The sequence below is a fragment of the Centruroides sculpturatus genome, unplaced genomic scaffold, assembly GCF_000671375.1.
Source record: "Centruroides sculpturatus isolate CEXI.00-Female unplaced genomic scaffold, Cexi_2.0 scaffold1599, whole genome shotgun sequence".
Lineage (NCBI taxonomy): Eukaryota > Metazoa > Arthropoda > Arachnida > Scorpiones > Buthidae > Centruroides > Centruroides sculpturatus.
This window is the reverse complement of record NW_019385861.1, coordinates 68,977-85,433: the sequence shown is the minus strand read 5'-3', so window position 1 is coordinate 85,433 and position 16,457 is coordinate 68,977. Positions and strand designations below refer to the sequence as shown.

General features: G+C 29.7%; 1 protein-coding gene across 3 annotated transcripts in view; it reads right to left on the bottom strand.

Annotated features, from left to right (window-relative positions):
* Positions 1-1,102: 1,102 nt before the first annotated feature.
* LOC111642584 (sec1 family domain-containing protein 2-like) overlaps positions 1,103-16,457 on the bottom strand; it is a 72,885-nt gene continuing 57,530 nt past the window's right edge. For 2 of the 3 annotated variants that reach the window (XM_023388941.1, XM_023388940.1), the window contains exons 12-16: positions 9,555-9,618; positions 8,205-8,307; positions 1,525-1,680; positions 1,286-1,412; positions 1,103-1,212 (exon numbers count right to left, since the gene is read on the bottom strand). In XM_023388941.1, coding sequence (XP_023244709.1) covers positions 1,129-1,212; positions 1,286-1,412; positions 1,525-1,680; positions 8,205-8,307; positions 9,555-9,618 — 534 coding nt within the window. In that variant the 3' untranslated portion in view covers positions 1,103-1,128. The remainder of the gene's footprint in view (positions 1,213-1,285; positions 1,413-1,524; positions 1,681-8,204; positions 8,308-9,554; positions 9,619-16,457) is intronic. The other variant, XM_023388942.1, reaches the window with a different exon arrangement.

Genomic DNA, 16,457 nt, shown 5'->3' with positions numbered 1-16,457 from the left:
ATTCTTTTTGAAATAAAAATGAAGCTTATTTAATATTTTTGTTTTAATATCTTTAAAACAACAGTTTGCAAAACCAGAAAATAAACATTTTTACATATAGTGACCTTTTTTTTTTTTAATAGTCTAAACTTCCAGTCAGTTACCAAACAATTTCCTAATCTTAGCCATATTTTGACATGGTTCCAGTTGTTAAAAGTTTTATTTAATGGTACAAACAAGTTTGTGTCAACATTTTCAATGAGTAACTGATTTTACAATTCTACGAGAATTCATTCATTTTATGGATTCAATTGGATTGGATTAATGGAATAAGACAACATAAGACTTGGTCAATACCTCTCATGACGACTTTCTATTATTACGGTAGTAGTTATTGTTTGCTTATACATTATTATAATTTTAAAGTTTTGTTTTACGTTTGCATGTAATTTATTTCCTTTGTTCAATATTTAGAATTGAATTCTTTTTAAATAAATGAAAATACCACATATATTATCACTGATATACAGGCTGATTCAGGATAATGTCCAGCCACTTACAAAGCTTATTTTGGAGGTCATTTTGAGCAAAAAATATCCTAACAGCACATAACCTACCTCTATTAGATTACTGCATATGGGGATGTGAGCACCAGACAGAGGCACAAACACATGAGGAGCTCCATTTCTCATTACTCTGTCATCCCTATTGTAGACCTGTTCGAACCCAAGATGGATATGATTAAAAAGCCCTCTTAATGCTCACATGGTGGAAAGAGTAAAAAAAAAAAAAAAACCCAATTTTAAATTTTATTTGCAGGTGTGTAGCAGCTTTAAATACAAATTAAATAAAAAAAAAAAAAAGATATTTTTTAGAAAAGGAAGTACGAAAATTTTTTCTTAATTAAAACAAAAAAAAAATTTTTTTAATATGTTAAACAAGACCTTGTAAAAAATTTCTTGTATAAATAGAATTGTATATATATAACTAAATTGAAATGCAACTATAAATAAGACCAGGCTGATGATGATACACCTAAATCCATGTTCCTGTCTGTTCATTACATTTTTTATAATCAATCATTATTGTACATTTTTATTAATATAATTAATAAAAATACTTGTTATAAAAAATAATTTTTTTTTAATTTCAATTTTTCTCATAAACAGGATTTTTAAAAATTTTTTCTATTATATCATTTGGAGTAACAAGTCTTGTGCTACCAATAATTACCTATAAGAAACAAAGCAAAATTAATAAAAAATAATAACTAATATGCCTATAGAAATAATAATGAAGAGACAACCTCATAAGAAGAATTTGCTGAAATCTCTCTAATTTGATGAACTTCTGTTGCTGTGATTCCACCCAAAACAAATACTATGATGCATGGATTATCTGTAGGTTTAGGTTTTGCAATATTCATAAACATACTAAAAAATGAAACAAATAGACAGAAGGTTTTCAATTTAATATATAAACTGACATGTTCCTAATTAGTCTTAAAAAATTAATAATAAATAAGTATATAAATAGTAGATGTACCTGAATCTAGATTTTAAAGAATCTGTGAAACCAGAAGAATGAAATTCTACATCAGAAAGATCAACATTTGATGGATTAGTCAAGTCTTCAAATAGTTGCTTTAATAAAGGAACATAAACTGCTGGACTTATTGTGTCTCCAGGCTGGAATAATGATCTATAAAAATTGCATTAATAAATTTTATTCAATCATTAATCATAAATTTTCAATATACATTTAGAAGTATATTAATAAAAGAATCTTAATATTATTTTAGAAATAATATATATCAAGCAAAATAATCTAAAATAAATTATTTATGTCTTTGATTACAATAATTTCAATTAAGCAACCTATAAGCTATCTATGTTTAAGAGTAAATTTGAAAGCAGTTGCAGATTATACAATCTTACAGGTTATCTGTCACTTTCAACCTGCAATTTTGAACTCATCGAACAGTTTTTTCTTCATCTGAACATCTTTAGAAAACACAAAAATTCTTTGCATAATGGAGACCTATCTATTCATTTGTCATTGAAATTTTTCATATAACACCAAAGACATCTATGTCTCACTTTAGCCCATTCATTTTTTTGTGGTTCAATTCATGTTTTAATTGATGTTATTAGATACTCCTGCTTGAACTTGTATTTTGAAAGCTGATAAGTTTCTAATAAGTCTTCTCTCTTTATATCATGAACTCTTTAAAAAACTGACTGTCAATTTTATCACATTTTAGTTCTTATAAAACCTAAGTGATTGACACTAAAACCTGACATTGGGCATTAACATTTGAAAAAAATGGAAAAGATTTAAGTTTGAAAAAGATTTTGAAAAAAATGGAAAAGATTTAAGTTTATTTTAGCATTTATTATTATTATCATCATTGTAAAATATACTATTAAAATTTGATAAACAACAAACAATAAAAAAATGTTGGGTATTTGATGGACATTTGTATTTTCAACAGTTATACAGTTCAGGAAATTTCAAGTTAAATATGTCCCTTTTCCATTTCATTTATTTTACAAAGGGACCATCCATCTATTATACTGTCATTTACCCCAGTGGGAGAGGGCAGTAGCATGAAAGATGATGTCATTGCTACATCACATCTTTATTTTCATAGCTATTATTCTTTTGATGATTTAACAAAACAACTTGCAAAATCTGGGTTTGACATTTGAAGGAGCATAACATATTTGCACCTGATGCACATTCTTCTCTTACATCTGAAGGTAAATGTCATGTTACTATTGTGCCAGTCTGCCTGAAGTGTGCAGAAGCTTCTCTGCCCAAGTCTTGATCAAGTCTTTTGTAGAGCCATAATAGTAGCACATGCAATATTAAATATGTATCCTTAAAGAAAGGCTTTGTCTTTAATTTTAAGGACACATCTTCAGTGTTGCATGAATGGAAAGCTATTTACGAAAATTAATCTCATGTTTTGTGTTTTTATTTATATTTTTTTCTTGTTTTTTTTAATTTAATGTAATTTTTTCTGTTCATATTTGTTATTACTTATTTCTGTATATTTTATTTACTCTTTGGTTTTTGCTTCGCATTTTATTTTGATTTTTCTTTACCATTCATGTATGCATGCAGACACCAGCACAGATTTAACACATTTCATTTTGAATTTGTTTTTTGAATTCTGTTCTGTATAATTCTATAAACCTGACAACAGCTGTTAAATACAGTTGAAAACATTTGTTCTTCTAATAAATTTCACACTTCTTTTTGATTTTGAGATCCCAATCAGCAAGAAATGTGATTTGAATTTCAAAATGAAAAAGAAGTGTGAATTGAGAATTTCAACAAGTGTGATTGAAACTCTGAAATCAGTAGTGATTGATCAGTTGCAGCAAAGCCAACCAACATACGCCAACAGAAATTATGTATTGCTGTCATAAGACAACAACAATTAATGGAAATATTGAAATTTTCATAGGTGATCTGTCCCAGCCATGTGGTGCAGTCACATCCCTCATCACTTGGCTTTCTTCATTATGGGTCTGATCAAATGTAAAAAATCCCTCTTAGTGCCCATAGGACAGAAAGAGTTAAAAAAAAAACTTTAAGATAATTAAACTAGTCTTAGTCTTAGTTTTAGTGTTAGATCCTCCTGTGCCAAGTGGCATGCTGGACAACCATCTATCTGCAGTGAATACTGTCAGCTGCAGTGCTTTCAGCATCAACCCATAGAATGCTAATCTTCTTTAGATTTTCTTTATATGTAGAGTGCTAGGTTGGTCATGGTCACCATGTTTCATTTTTCCACTGCATGGTTTCCATTGCAAGGCTACTTTTGGTAAGCATTCCTCCAGCACATGAAGTACAAGTACTTCAAAATACATTCTATGCTCTGTAACAATGTCCTGTAGTTTGTGTAAGCCACTTCTGAGAACTTCCTCATTTGTGATAAGATCATGATATGTAATTGCAGCATTGATGGAATATATTAAGTTTCTGAGTAATTAAACTAGGAACTTAATTATCTCAAACTTCCAATTAGAGAAAATATAGGAGACTTATCAAACTGTATTGGAATGACAAAATAATCGAAATCACATCATTAAAAGACCAAGTCTATTTGTGGAATACATTTTACTCATACATAGACCCTCTTCAGCCATTTTTATAAACTAGGAACTTGCTGGAGTAAACATAAGAAAAGTTTATAATTATTAATCTACAATGTAACTTACTTTCTCGTCAATTTAAATGTAAATATGATATTTGATGTATTACAGGTTGATAAGCATCTCTTGCCTGCAAGATCTACTGAATATGTTGATAGATTGTCAATTATTGATATAAATAGTTGAAATGATTGGATAACAGGAGAGTGGGTTGAGACCACTTGAACTTGAGGTATCAAATTGTATGTTGTAAATGTCTATTTTAATATTAAAGGAATTTTTTAAAATTCTTTCCACTGTGTCAATATTATAAGACAACCTTTCAATCAAGCCCATTGCGAATTCAGGTATGACTACAATGAGACAGCTGGATGGTGGTAAGAGATCCCAATAAATCCAGGATGGACCCCCAAAAAAATTCAAAGATTTTTCTAACCTGTTCAAATACCAACAACTGTTGTTAAATTCAGTGTTGTGAAGTAGCATTGCTGCTTTTGCTGCAATCACTACAGAAGGTCTTTTAATAATGCACACAGAGTAGTGCTGCACTTCCAAAATGGCGAATCTTGTTGAAGCTGGAATGTTTTGCGAATTATTTAATTCGCAAAACATTCATCTTTGTGATGCAGTACAGTAATACCTCGACTTATGCGAACCCGGAGTTACATGATTTTAAAATCTCGTTGCTTTGTCTTTTGTTTGAGCACCATGCAACTTTCGATTACTCACTCCCCCCACACTATTGTTCAGCTTACATGTTCAGACGTGTCGTGCGGAATCGACACTTAGCTACAATTTATTTTGTATTATTTATTTCTGTGTTTGTTATATCTAAGGAGACTCGAGAGACTATGTCATCCAAACGAAGTAGAACTGATTATTCTGCATCAAACAAGAAAAGAAAAACTATCTTTGGAATGTAAAGTTAACATTATTAAAGACTTTGACACAAAAATGAAAATTTGTGAATTAGCAAAGGAGTTTGATCTACCAGAATCGACGATCAGAACAATTATGAAAGGTAAAGAAAAAATTCTCAAAGCTGTGAAAAATGTTCAATCTTTAAATTTAAATTCATAAACGTCATGGTATTATCACTGAGATGGAAACAATGTTAAAATTATGGTGTGATAATCAAGTAAATGTGAAAAATTGTCCTGTTCATCAGAACACAGTGTGCTCTGAAGCTAAGCTGATTTTTGAGAGATTGAAAGAAAATGCTGGAGAGGTGGCTAAAGATGAAGAGGTTAAAGCTAGTAATGGTTGGTTCAGCCAATTCAAAAGTTGCTGTAATTGGCATCGCATTGCAGAAAGTGGAGGTGATAAGTGCTGATAAAGAGGCTAAGTCTTACTATCCAGAGAAATTCAAAGCTAAGATAGATGAAGGTGCTATACCAGCCAAACCACATTCAATGTAGATGAGACTGGCCTGTTCTGGAAGAAGATCCTAAAAGAACTTTTATTGCGCATGAAGAGAAAAAATTTTCCAGGTTTTAAGGCCGCCAAAGATAGTGATGGTTTAGTTTATCTCTCGGAAAATCCAAGAGCATTGAAAAATAAATCAAAAGCTGGCTTGCCTGTGATTTGGAAGTCGAATCGTAAAGCTAGGGTGGCAGTTCCTCTTTTTCAGGACTGATTTGGTCATCACTTCATATCTGAAGTCAAATGTTATTGCCAATCTAAACAAATTCCATTTAAAGTGATGCTAATAATCGACAATGCACCGGGTCATCCCCCTGCAACTTTAACTAATTTTGACTCATGTGTGAAAGTTTTATTTTTGTCACCAAATATAACCAGCTTGTTTCAACCGATGGATCAGGGAGTCATCTAAACATTCAAAGCTTATTAAACGAGATGACCGTTTGCACATCTGCATGAAGCTATGAGACGAAACAAAGAGCTCTCTGTTAAAGACTTTTGGAAACATTTTTTCTAAATTATTTTCTTTAGTCTCCGGTCCCAATTAAAAATAATTTGTATGTATTTATATGTGAAATTATACCCCGACTTATGCGGTTATCACGTAAGTTCGGAGTATTACTGTACTTTATTTGGGAGGTAAAATTAATGTTTTAATTTAATTAAATTTAAATCATTAATTTTAAATTAACAATTAAAATTAACTTAGTGTATGCAGCTTCTTAAGTAGATAATAAAATATTTTAAATATATAAAATTTGTCAAATCTGATTTTATTTTACTAATGAGTATTTTCAAGGAAAAATCAATACAAACAGAATATTAATTCATGGTAATTGAAACTTTATAACTTTACTGTCATAAAAATAATCATATAAGAATTCAACTTTTCCAGTATGGAGACAGTCATCTTTCTTGCACCAAGAAAAGCAACTGAAACAAATGTTGCAGATTTAACTTCAAACTAGTGAGACCACTGGGAGGATTGCTGCACACAGCACTTCAAGAAAATGAGTTTAGCAATGCTCTTGATGGCATGCTTAGAAGCACTTAGTTTAACAAAAACTCGCAAGTCTACTAGAACAGTAGGATGACTCCTTAATCACTCAGCCATCTAGTTAATAAAAGATTGGCTGATTATATTCAAATGTGTTTCACTATTTATTTAAATATTTGAAAATTAAACATGTGAAAATAATCCATATATTGTAAAATAAAGATACCAAAACTAATCACATTAATATCTATTATTATTATTAATAGAGAATTACATTTATTAATCTTTAATTAATCTATATATATAAAAATGAATGTATGTGTGTGTGTCTGTCCTTCATGCATTACCACACCGTTTATCCGATTGCCGTGAAACTTTGGGAAGTTATTTAATATACTCTGGCGAAGGTTTGTGACATAGTACGATTGCCATAAAACTTCGGAAAGTTTTTTAATTTTTTAATACACTCCCGCGAAGTACATTTATCCTACAATAGATGGCGCGCGTTTACACGAGCATTAGAGCACAGTGTGTCCGATCAATTTCAAATTGTGAAGATCATTTCCCCCCTTCAAAAAAATATCTCTATATATGCATTTGTGAACTGTTATTTACGATATTTATAATAATTTTTGTTTAATCACTTTATTTCAACTTTTTTTGCTAATTATGTATTCGCTCGAGCTTCGTTAAAACCTTAACTGTACCCCGAACAACAACCGAAGTTGTAGGAAGAAATTCGCATATTTTACCGATCTAGGTAGCCCCCTTTTCCAAATTTTAATATTGACTCAAAATAATTTAAAAAGACAAATTACAATAAAACGGTTTATTATCCAACTATCAGAAATTTCACAACATGCCAAGGAAGAGAGGAAAGAGCAATTAAATAATGAAAATTATAAAGGATTTAAAAATATATATAAAAATGGGGAATATCGCATTTCTGACAATCGCAGCGAGTGTGTGGGCTAGATTTGGAGAATCCGTGCTTCTGGTATGGACAACGGTATGTGGCCGGCTCATGCGTCGAAAAACCTTCCGATTTATTCGTGTACGCACCAGACGGAAAAACAAAAAATATCGTGTATCCACCAAACACTCCAATAAATAAATAGAATTGAAACGACACTTTGAAATGTTTTCCCGATGAAAATGAATAATAATAATAAGTTTCAATAAAAATAATAAAATGTAAATTGAATTTTATCATAACGAGTTTGCTTGAATTTCCTTTCTTCTGAGATCGCAGCAATGCGCGACGGGTAAGCTAGTATGCTATAGAATGTAGACACTATCATAAAATACAAAATTCATTAAAAGTAAAATTAATGATAATCTAATAATAAAATTTCTTTCAAATAAATTTATAAAGGCAAATTTTATTTAAAACATTATTTAGTGTTATATAATATTTATAAGAGTTATTTTTAGCTTAAAATTTCCAAGTGCTATAATATATATTGCATTATATCCAAATTAGCAAACAATACTCATTTCTGTTTTAATAAATTTTTTAAAATTTACAAAAATTTGTATTGCTTTAATTTTGTTTAGATGACCATTAATGAAATCATAGTCAAATTTCCATACTAAATTTTCTATATTAAAATCAATAATGTTATTAATAGTTATCTTACTTGTATTTTTTTAATTTCTTTCTCTCTGAATTTATATTCTTTAGCTGAGAAAATATTGTATTGACAGAAGAAATAACACTATTTTCATCCAGAGAATCTCCTACTGTTATAAATTATCATTTATTAAAATCTGCACAAAAATCAAGAATTAGTTATTATTTTAGAATATTAATCAATATAATGTTAAAGGTCTAATTTTAATCCATTAAATTTATTAAAATAAAATATATTTTAAACTTAATGTAAAGTACACTGATGTTCAACATTAAAGTTTTGTGGTGTACAAGTGTACAAAAGTACAAGTGGTGTTCAACATGTTGATTTTACACACAAAACCAGTGTAAAATCAACACCATGAAATGTGAATAGCTGAAACTTACATTATAACTAAATCAGAAAAGTGCCATCCTATCACTCCAGTGTCATGTAAATGAGACATGATAGCAGCACATCCATGTGACAAATGTAATGTACTATATACAGCAAAATGATTTCTGACGTTCAATCATCTGTTAAGACTGTTAACAGTGAGGAAGTGTGACTGATATATCAGTAGCTTACCGGGCATGCTTCAGAGAAGGCATTTGAATCATTCATTATGATGTACAGCTATTCATTTCTGCATTTTTGTCATGCACATTTGTCTGTGTTGCATTAATTTTGGATACAAGTGTATTTTATCAATTATATCTATTTCTTCATTTATGTTGTCTTCACTCTCATTAAAAGTTTTAAATTAAGTAAGAAAATCATATATATTGGGATTCCCCAAAATTAATTGGTTCAAGTAACAAATAGCATGGATTGTCTCCTATTCTTGGTTGAAATTGGTGCTTAGTACTATATGAAACAGCTTTTTTATTATATCTTTATTATAAAGCTTATAATAAAGCTGTTTATTATATATTAACTATATGGCATTATTAAATATGGCAATCATTTGATTTGTCATCTTTAACTCGAGCATATACATTCAAATTACAATTTTGAAGAAGTACATTAAATTATTCCAAACATGCCATTCAAATCATAGCACATTTGGAATAATTTAATGTACTTTTTAAAAATTGTAATTCAAATGGTGTATGCTCAATCTGAAGATAACATTTTGAAATGTCAAAAGTACTCATTTTTAATTAAATACTTTCCAAAAAACAACTTTAATGCAATAGACAGTTTGCATTATTCTTATTCTATATTTGGCATTGTAAAAAACATATTTATATTTACATATCTAATTTTTCATTATTAATTCTGTTTACTTTTAAAACTAATAGAGTAATACAAAATAAAATAAATACAATAAGATAATTTTAAAAATATCTGCTTAAAAAACATTAAGTAACTTACTGAGATTTGTAAGAAAAGGAGGCAGATTGTTTGATTCTTGGAATATTGCTTCTACTAATGCTGCCTATTAAAAAATTAAAATAATTAATTTTTTTTAATAAAATGTTATAAAAAAGTAGTTTGTAACAATGAAACAAGAATAAAAGAAATCACAGGTGTAGGAATTGATATGTTTCTAGAATGGGATAAAACAAAAAGTAGGACACAGGTTTCAGTCACACGACAGCTTTAATACATGGAATAATATTATTTCACAAGGATACTCATAATAGAAGTTAAGTGAGCCAGTGAATTATGATGACAATTCTGATGTATTCTCATCAGAATTTTCATCATTATTCATTAGCTTACTTAACTTTTGTACAAACAGAATAGTAAAATATTCTTTTATTTACTGTGAATGTACAACTATATACTGTAATAATAAAACCTTTTATTAATTTTAATTCTAGTACAATAATAATATTTTTATATAAGATATTTGCTTTGCATTTAATTAAATATTTTGTTATATCTATCTTAAACAAATAATAATTTCACATATATATTTATTTAAAATTTTAAAACATCTTAGAGATAATTATATTTCATCATATTATTATATGAAGACACCATATGAAGTATTCAAAGATGTAAAATTATTTATGACAAACTCTCACATAGATTATTTTAAAATGTGAGTATTATAAAATTTAATTTATTCATATTACAAATGTACTGTACTTATGTATGATATTTTCCACCATTGGAAACAAAGTATTGTACATAATTGGCATGCAGAGTGTTATATTTATTATAATCTTATTAGTTGATCCCAAGAAAAATACTTTTTTGATAAACTTTTGTTGTTGATGTTTTGGAGAATATTATTCAACAAGAGATCAATAATAAAGTCAATAATAAATGAAAAAAAAGGAATCATAAACAAATATTATTTGCTTATTGATTTAATTTGTAAATTTGTTGACTTCTATATATTTTTTGTTTTCCATTAAAAATGATTTAATAAATGAAGAAAAATGTATATATAAGAGGTCTCCTACTTACAAATGTTCAACTTAAGAATTTTCAGACATATGAACAATTTGACTGAACATCTATACTTTAAATTTCACATGAATTCTGAAGTTCTCTTGCCACTTGTGGAGTGGCATTGAAGTCAGTCTTTGGCCAGTAATAAATAATTAATGTGGCTTATTTCTATTGCATATTGTCCATTTCTGTTCATGAAGTGGGGTTGAAGTTGGTGATAGAGTACAGTAATGGTGTTTTTTGCTATTGCTTGCAATTTTTATAAACTTTTATGATTAATGCTTCAAAAATGCTTCCAAAATGTAATAGTAAATCTAGCAGTACAGAAATATGCTAGAAATGTTGATCTTCCATCATGGAAACTAAACTGGATATTATAGAACTAAGTGCATTATGTGAAAAAACTGCTTTGAAATATCTGCTAGTAAGCAGTAGCAAGCAGGTAAATGAGCATAATGTATTCTATTAAGTACATTGAAGAATTAAACACTAAAAATAAGTGATTATTCTGTGTACAAATATACTTTGTAGGTTATTTTTTGACTTACAACAAAACCTTGGGTACCTAACCTATTTGTAAGTAGGGGAACACCTATATAAATCATAATAAGCCATTATTTGAGGTACTTTCTTACATTATGAATTAAAATATTTTAATTCAGTAGAAATTTCATTAACTGTGATCTAATCAATCAGGGTCTTTGTATTCAAGGTCATTAAAAAAACATTGAACATTACATATAAATAAATCTTAAACAATTTACAAATACAGGATAAGAAAATGCAGTCACTATGGATTAGTTTTATGGAAAGAGAATATGTACTCTTCTCCTCTCTAGTTTCAGTTTGGATTTGTACAGAAAGGCTAGCTAGTTACCTAGTACTAATTATAAACGTGGTATTATCCTTACAAGAAATATCTATAATTAATCATGCCGTAGATAAAACTAACAACATTAAAATACTTTTTGTAAAATTCCTGTTGTGAAATGAATGAAAATATAGTACTATTAGGCAAAGCACCCAGTGCTGTGTAGAGAATATATGGTAAAACTTTGTTAAGTTAAATTGCATTAAATCAGAGCTCTACAGGTCTCAAGTATAGTATATAGTGTTTTCCATATAATAGTCTCATTCAGTTGAAACTTTTAACTCACATCTATTTTTCCACATATCCTCTACTCTTTCATAAGTCCATGATCTACATTTTTTCTTATATTCTGTGTGAATACAGACAATTAAGATAAATACTATGGCTCCATGCTGAACACAACACCATGCCATTACAAACTTGTCTCAACATCCTTTTACTGATATAGTATGTTACTGACATTCTGATTGAGACACAAGGAGCACCTTGTCAATGTACTTAAAAGCACCATAAACTATACAATTTATACAATATATATACAATATATACAATTTTCTTTCTTGTGAAATGGTTTGATAACAGAAAATTTATGGACATGGAAAAATTTGATGGCCATAAATTTAAACTTCTTAACTTAAAACTCTTTAACTCAAAGATGGGAATTTTTTATCACTTAAACTTTGACTTAACAAAGTTTTACTGTAATGAAACTTCTGTAATTCAATAAATTTTGTTATGGCTGGATATGGTGAGTAATGTACTGTACAATGAATGTAGATATTTCCAGTGATAACAGAAAATCTTGTTGGATGGTTGCAACACTACAACTGAATAACCTGAATAACCACAGAAGTTTCAAAAATTTGCCAGCCTAGTTTCGAGCTGCTGTCTGTCTGGATTATTGACCAAGAGTAGGATTCAAATCTCATCATAGTTCAAGTTTTTCTTCCAGAATTTTCTACATTCTACTTTTTAACATTTTATTAAAATATACTCATTTTAAGTAAATATAAAATATAAATCATGGCTGATGGTATTACATTTAATTATTTTACACTTAAAAGTATAAACAAATTATAAAATGCAACATTTAACAAAGAAAATACTTTTTTAACAGATGATTAACGGAAGCAAAGTATTTTCTTTGTTAAATGTTGCAATTTTATATTTTGTTTATACTTTTAAGTGTAAAATAATTATACTCATTTTACTTAATTTTTGTAAAAATAAATGGTCTTATTAAAGAATAAGATTTTGTTTTTATTTCAGAAAAATAAAATATGTAAACTTATGTATGGAGACAAAAAACCCATGCTCTTTTCTTTATTTAATGATTCAGCCAACTGTACCATCCAGGAATTGGATCTGGTAGATCTGGATTGGATCTGGAATTGGATCTGGTGATCCAAGAAGTGGATCTGGTAGGTGATGGTCTCTGATGTGTAACCNAAAAACTTTAAGATAATTAAACTAGTCTTAGTCTTAGTTTTAGTGTTAGATCCTCCTGTGCCAAGTGGCATGCTGGACAACCATCTATCTGCAGTGAATACTGTCAGCTGCAGTGCTTTCAGCATCAACCCATAGAATGCTAATCTTCTTTAGATTTTCTTTATATGTAGAGTGCTAGGTTGGTCATGGTCACCATGTTTCATTTTTCCACTGCATGGTTTCCATTGCAAGGCTACTTTTGGTAAGCATTCCTCCAGCACATGAAGTACAAGTACTTCAAAATACATTCTATGCTCTGTAACAATGTCCTGTAGTTTGTGTAAGCCACTTCTGAGAACTTCCTCATTTGTGATAAGATCATGATATGTAATTGCAGCATTGATGGAATATATTAAGTTTCTGAGTAATTAAACTAGGAACTTAATTATCTCAAACTTCCAATTAGAGAAAATATAGGAGACTTATCAAACTGTATTGGAATGACAAAATAATCGAAATCACATCATTAAAAGACCAAGTCTATTTGTGGAATACATTTTACTCATACATAGACCCTCTTCAGCCATTTTTATAAACTAGGAACTTGCTGGAGTAAACATAAGAAAAGTTTATAATTATTAATCTACAATGTAACTTACTTTCTCGTCAATTTAAATGTAAATATGATATTTGATGTATTACAGGTTGATAAGCATCTCTTACCTGCAAGATCTACTGAATATGTTGATAGATTGTCAATTATTGATATAAATAGTTGAAATGATTGGATAACAGGAGAGTGGGTTGAGACCACTAGAACTTGAGGTATCAAATTGTATGTTGTAAATGTCTATTTTAATATTAAAGGAATTTTTTAAAATTCTTTCCACTGTGTCAATATTATAAGACAACCTTTCAATCAAGCCCATTGCGAATTCAGGTATGACTACAATGAGACAGCTGGATGGTGGTAAGAGATCCCAATAAATCCAGGATGGACCCCCAAAAAAATTCAAAGATTTTTCTAACCTGTTCAAATACCAACAACTGTTGTTAAATTCAGTGTTGTGAAGTAGCATTGCTGCTTTTGCTGCAATCACTACAGAAGGTCTTTTAATAATGCACACAGAGTAGTGCTGCACTTCCAAAATGGCGAATCTTGTTGAAGCTGGAATGTTTTGCGAATTATTTAATTCGCAAAACATTCATCTTTGTGATGCAGTACAGTAATACCTCGACTTATGCGAACCCGGAGTTACATGATTTTAAAATCTCGTTGCTTTGTCTTTTGTTTGAGCACCATGCAACTTTCGATTACTCACTCCCCCCACACTATTGTTCAGCTTACATGTTCAGACGTGTCGTGCGGAATCGACACTTAGCTACAATTTATTTTGTATTATTTATTTCTGTGTTTGTTATATCTAAGGAGACTCGAGAGACTATGTCATCCAAACGAAGTAGAACTGATTATTCTGCATCAAACAAGAAAAGAAAAACTATCTTTGGAATGTAAAGTTAACATTATTAAAGACTTTGACACAAAAATGAAAATTTGTGAATTAGCAAAGGAGTTTGATCTACCAGAATCGACGATCAGAACAATTATGAAAGGTAAAGAAAAAATTCTCAAAGCTGTGAAAAATGTTCAATCTTTAAATTTAAATTCATAAACGTCATGGTATTATCACTGAGATGGAAACAATGTTAAAATTATGGTGTGATAATCAAGTAAATGTGAAAAATTGTCCTGTTCATCAGAACACAGTGTGCTCTGAAGCTAAGCTGATTTTTGAGAGATTGAAAGAAAATGCTGGAGAGGTGGCTAAAGATGAAGAGGTTAAAGCTAGTAATGGTTGGTTCAGCCAATTCAAAAGTTGCTGTAATTGGCATCGCATTGCAGAAAGTGGAGGTGATAAGTGCTGATAAAGAGGCTAAGTCTTACTATCCAGAGAAATTCAAAGCTAAGATAGATGAAGGTGCTATACCAGCCAAACCACATTCAATGTAGATGAGACTGGCCTGTTCTGGAAGAAGATCCTAAAAGAACTTTTATTGCGCATGAAGAGAAAAAATTTTCCAGGTTTTAAGGCCGCCAAAGATAGTGATGGTTTAGTTTATCTCTCGGAAAATCCAAGAGCATTGAAAAATAAATCAAAAGCTGGCTTGCCTGTGATTTGGAAGTCGAATCGTAAAGCTAGGGTGGCAGTTCCTCTTTTTCAGGACTGATTTGGTCATCACTTCATATCTGAAGTCAAATGTTATTGCCAATCTAAACAAATTCCATTTAAAGTGATGCTAATAATCGACAATGCACCGGGTCATCCCCCTGCAACATTAACTAATTTTGACTCATGTGTGAAAGTTTTATTTTTGTCACCAAATACAACCAGCTTGTTTCAACCGATGGATCAGGGAGTCATCTAAACATTCAAAGCTTATTAAACGAGATGACCATTTGCACATCTGCATGAAGCTATGAGACGAAACAAAGAGCTCTCTGTTAAAGACTTTTGGAAACATTTTTTCTAAATTATTTTCTTTAGTCTCCGGTCCCAATTAAAAATAATTTGTATGTATTTATATGTGAAATTATACCCCGACTTATGCGGTTATCACGTAAGTTCGGAGTATTACTGTACTTTATTTGGGAGGTAAAATTAATGTTTTAATTTAATTAAATTTAAATCATTAATTTTAAATTAACAATTAAAATTAACTTAGTGTATGCAGCTTCTTAAGTAGATAATAAAATATTTTAAATATATAAAATTTGTCAAATCTGATTTTATTTTACTAATGAGTATTTTCAAGGAAAAATCAATACAAACAGAATATTAATTCATGGTAATTGAAACTTTATAACTTTACTGTCATAAAAATAATCATATAAGAATTCAACTTTTCCAGTATGGAGACAGTCATCTTTCTTGCACCAAGAAAAGCAACTGAAACAAATGTTGCAGATTTAACTTCAAACTAGTGAGACCACTGGGAGGATTGCTGCACACAGCACTTCAAGAAAATGAGTTTAGCAATGCTCTTGATGGCATGCTTAGAAGCACTTAGTTTAACAAAAACTCGCAAGTCTACTAGAACAGTAGGATGACTCCTTAATCACTCAGCCATCTAGTTAATAAAAGATTGGCTGATTATATTCAAATGTGTTTCACTATTTATTTAAATATTTGAAAATTAAACATGTGAAAATAATCCATATATTGTAAAATAAAGATACCAAAACTAATCACATTAATATCTATTATTATTATTAATAGAGAATTACATTTATTAATCTTTAATCTATATATATAAAAATGAATGTATGTGTGTGTGTCTGTCCTTCATGCATTACCACACCGTTTATCCGATTGCCGTGAAACTTTGGGAAGTTATTTAATATACTCTGGCGAAGGTTTGTGACATAGTACGATTGCCATAAAACTTCGGAAAGTTTTTTTAATTTTTTAATACACTCCCGCGAAGTACATTTATCCTACAATAGATGGCGCGCGTTTACACGAGCATTAGAGCACAGTGTGTCCGATCAATTTCAAATTGTGAAGACCATT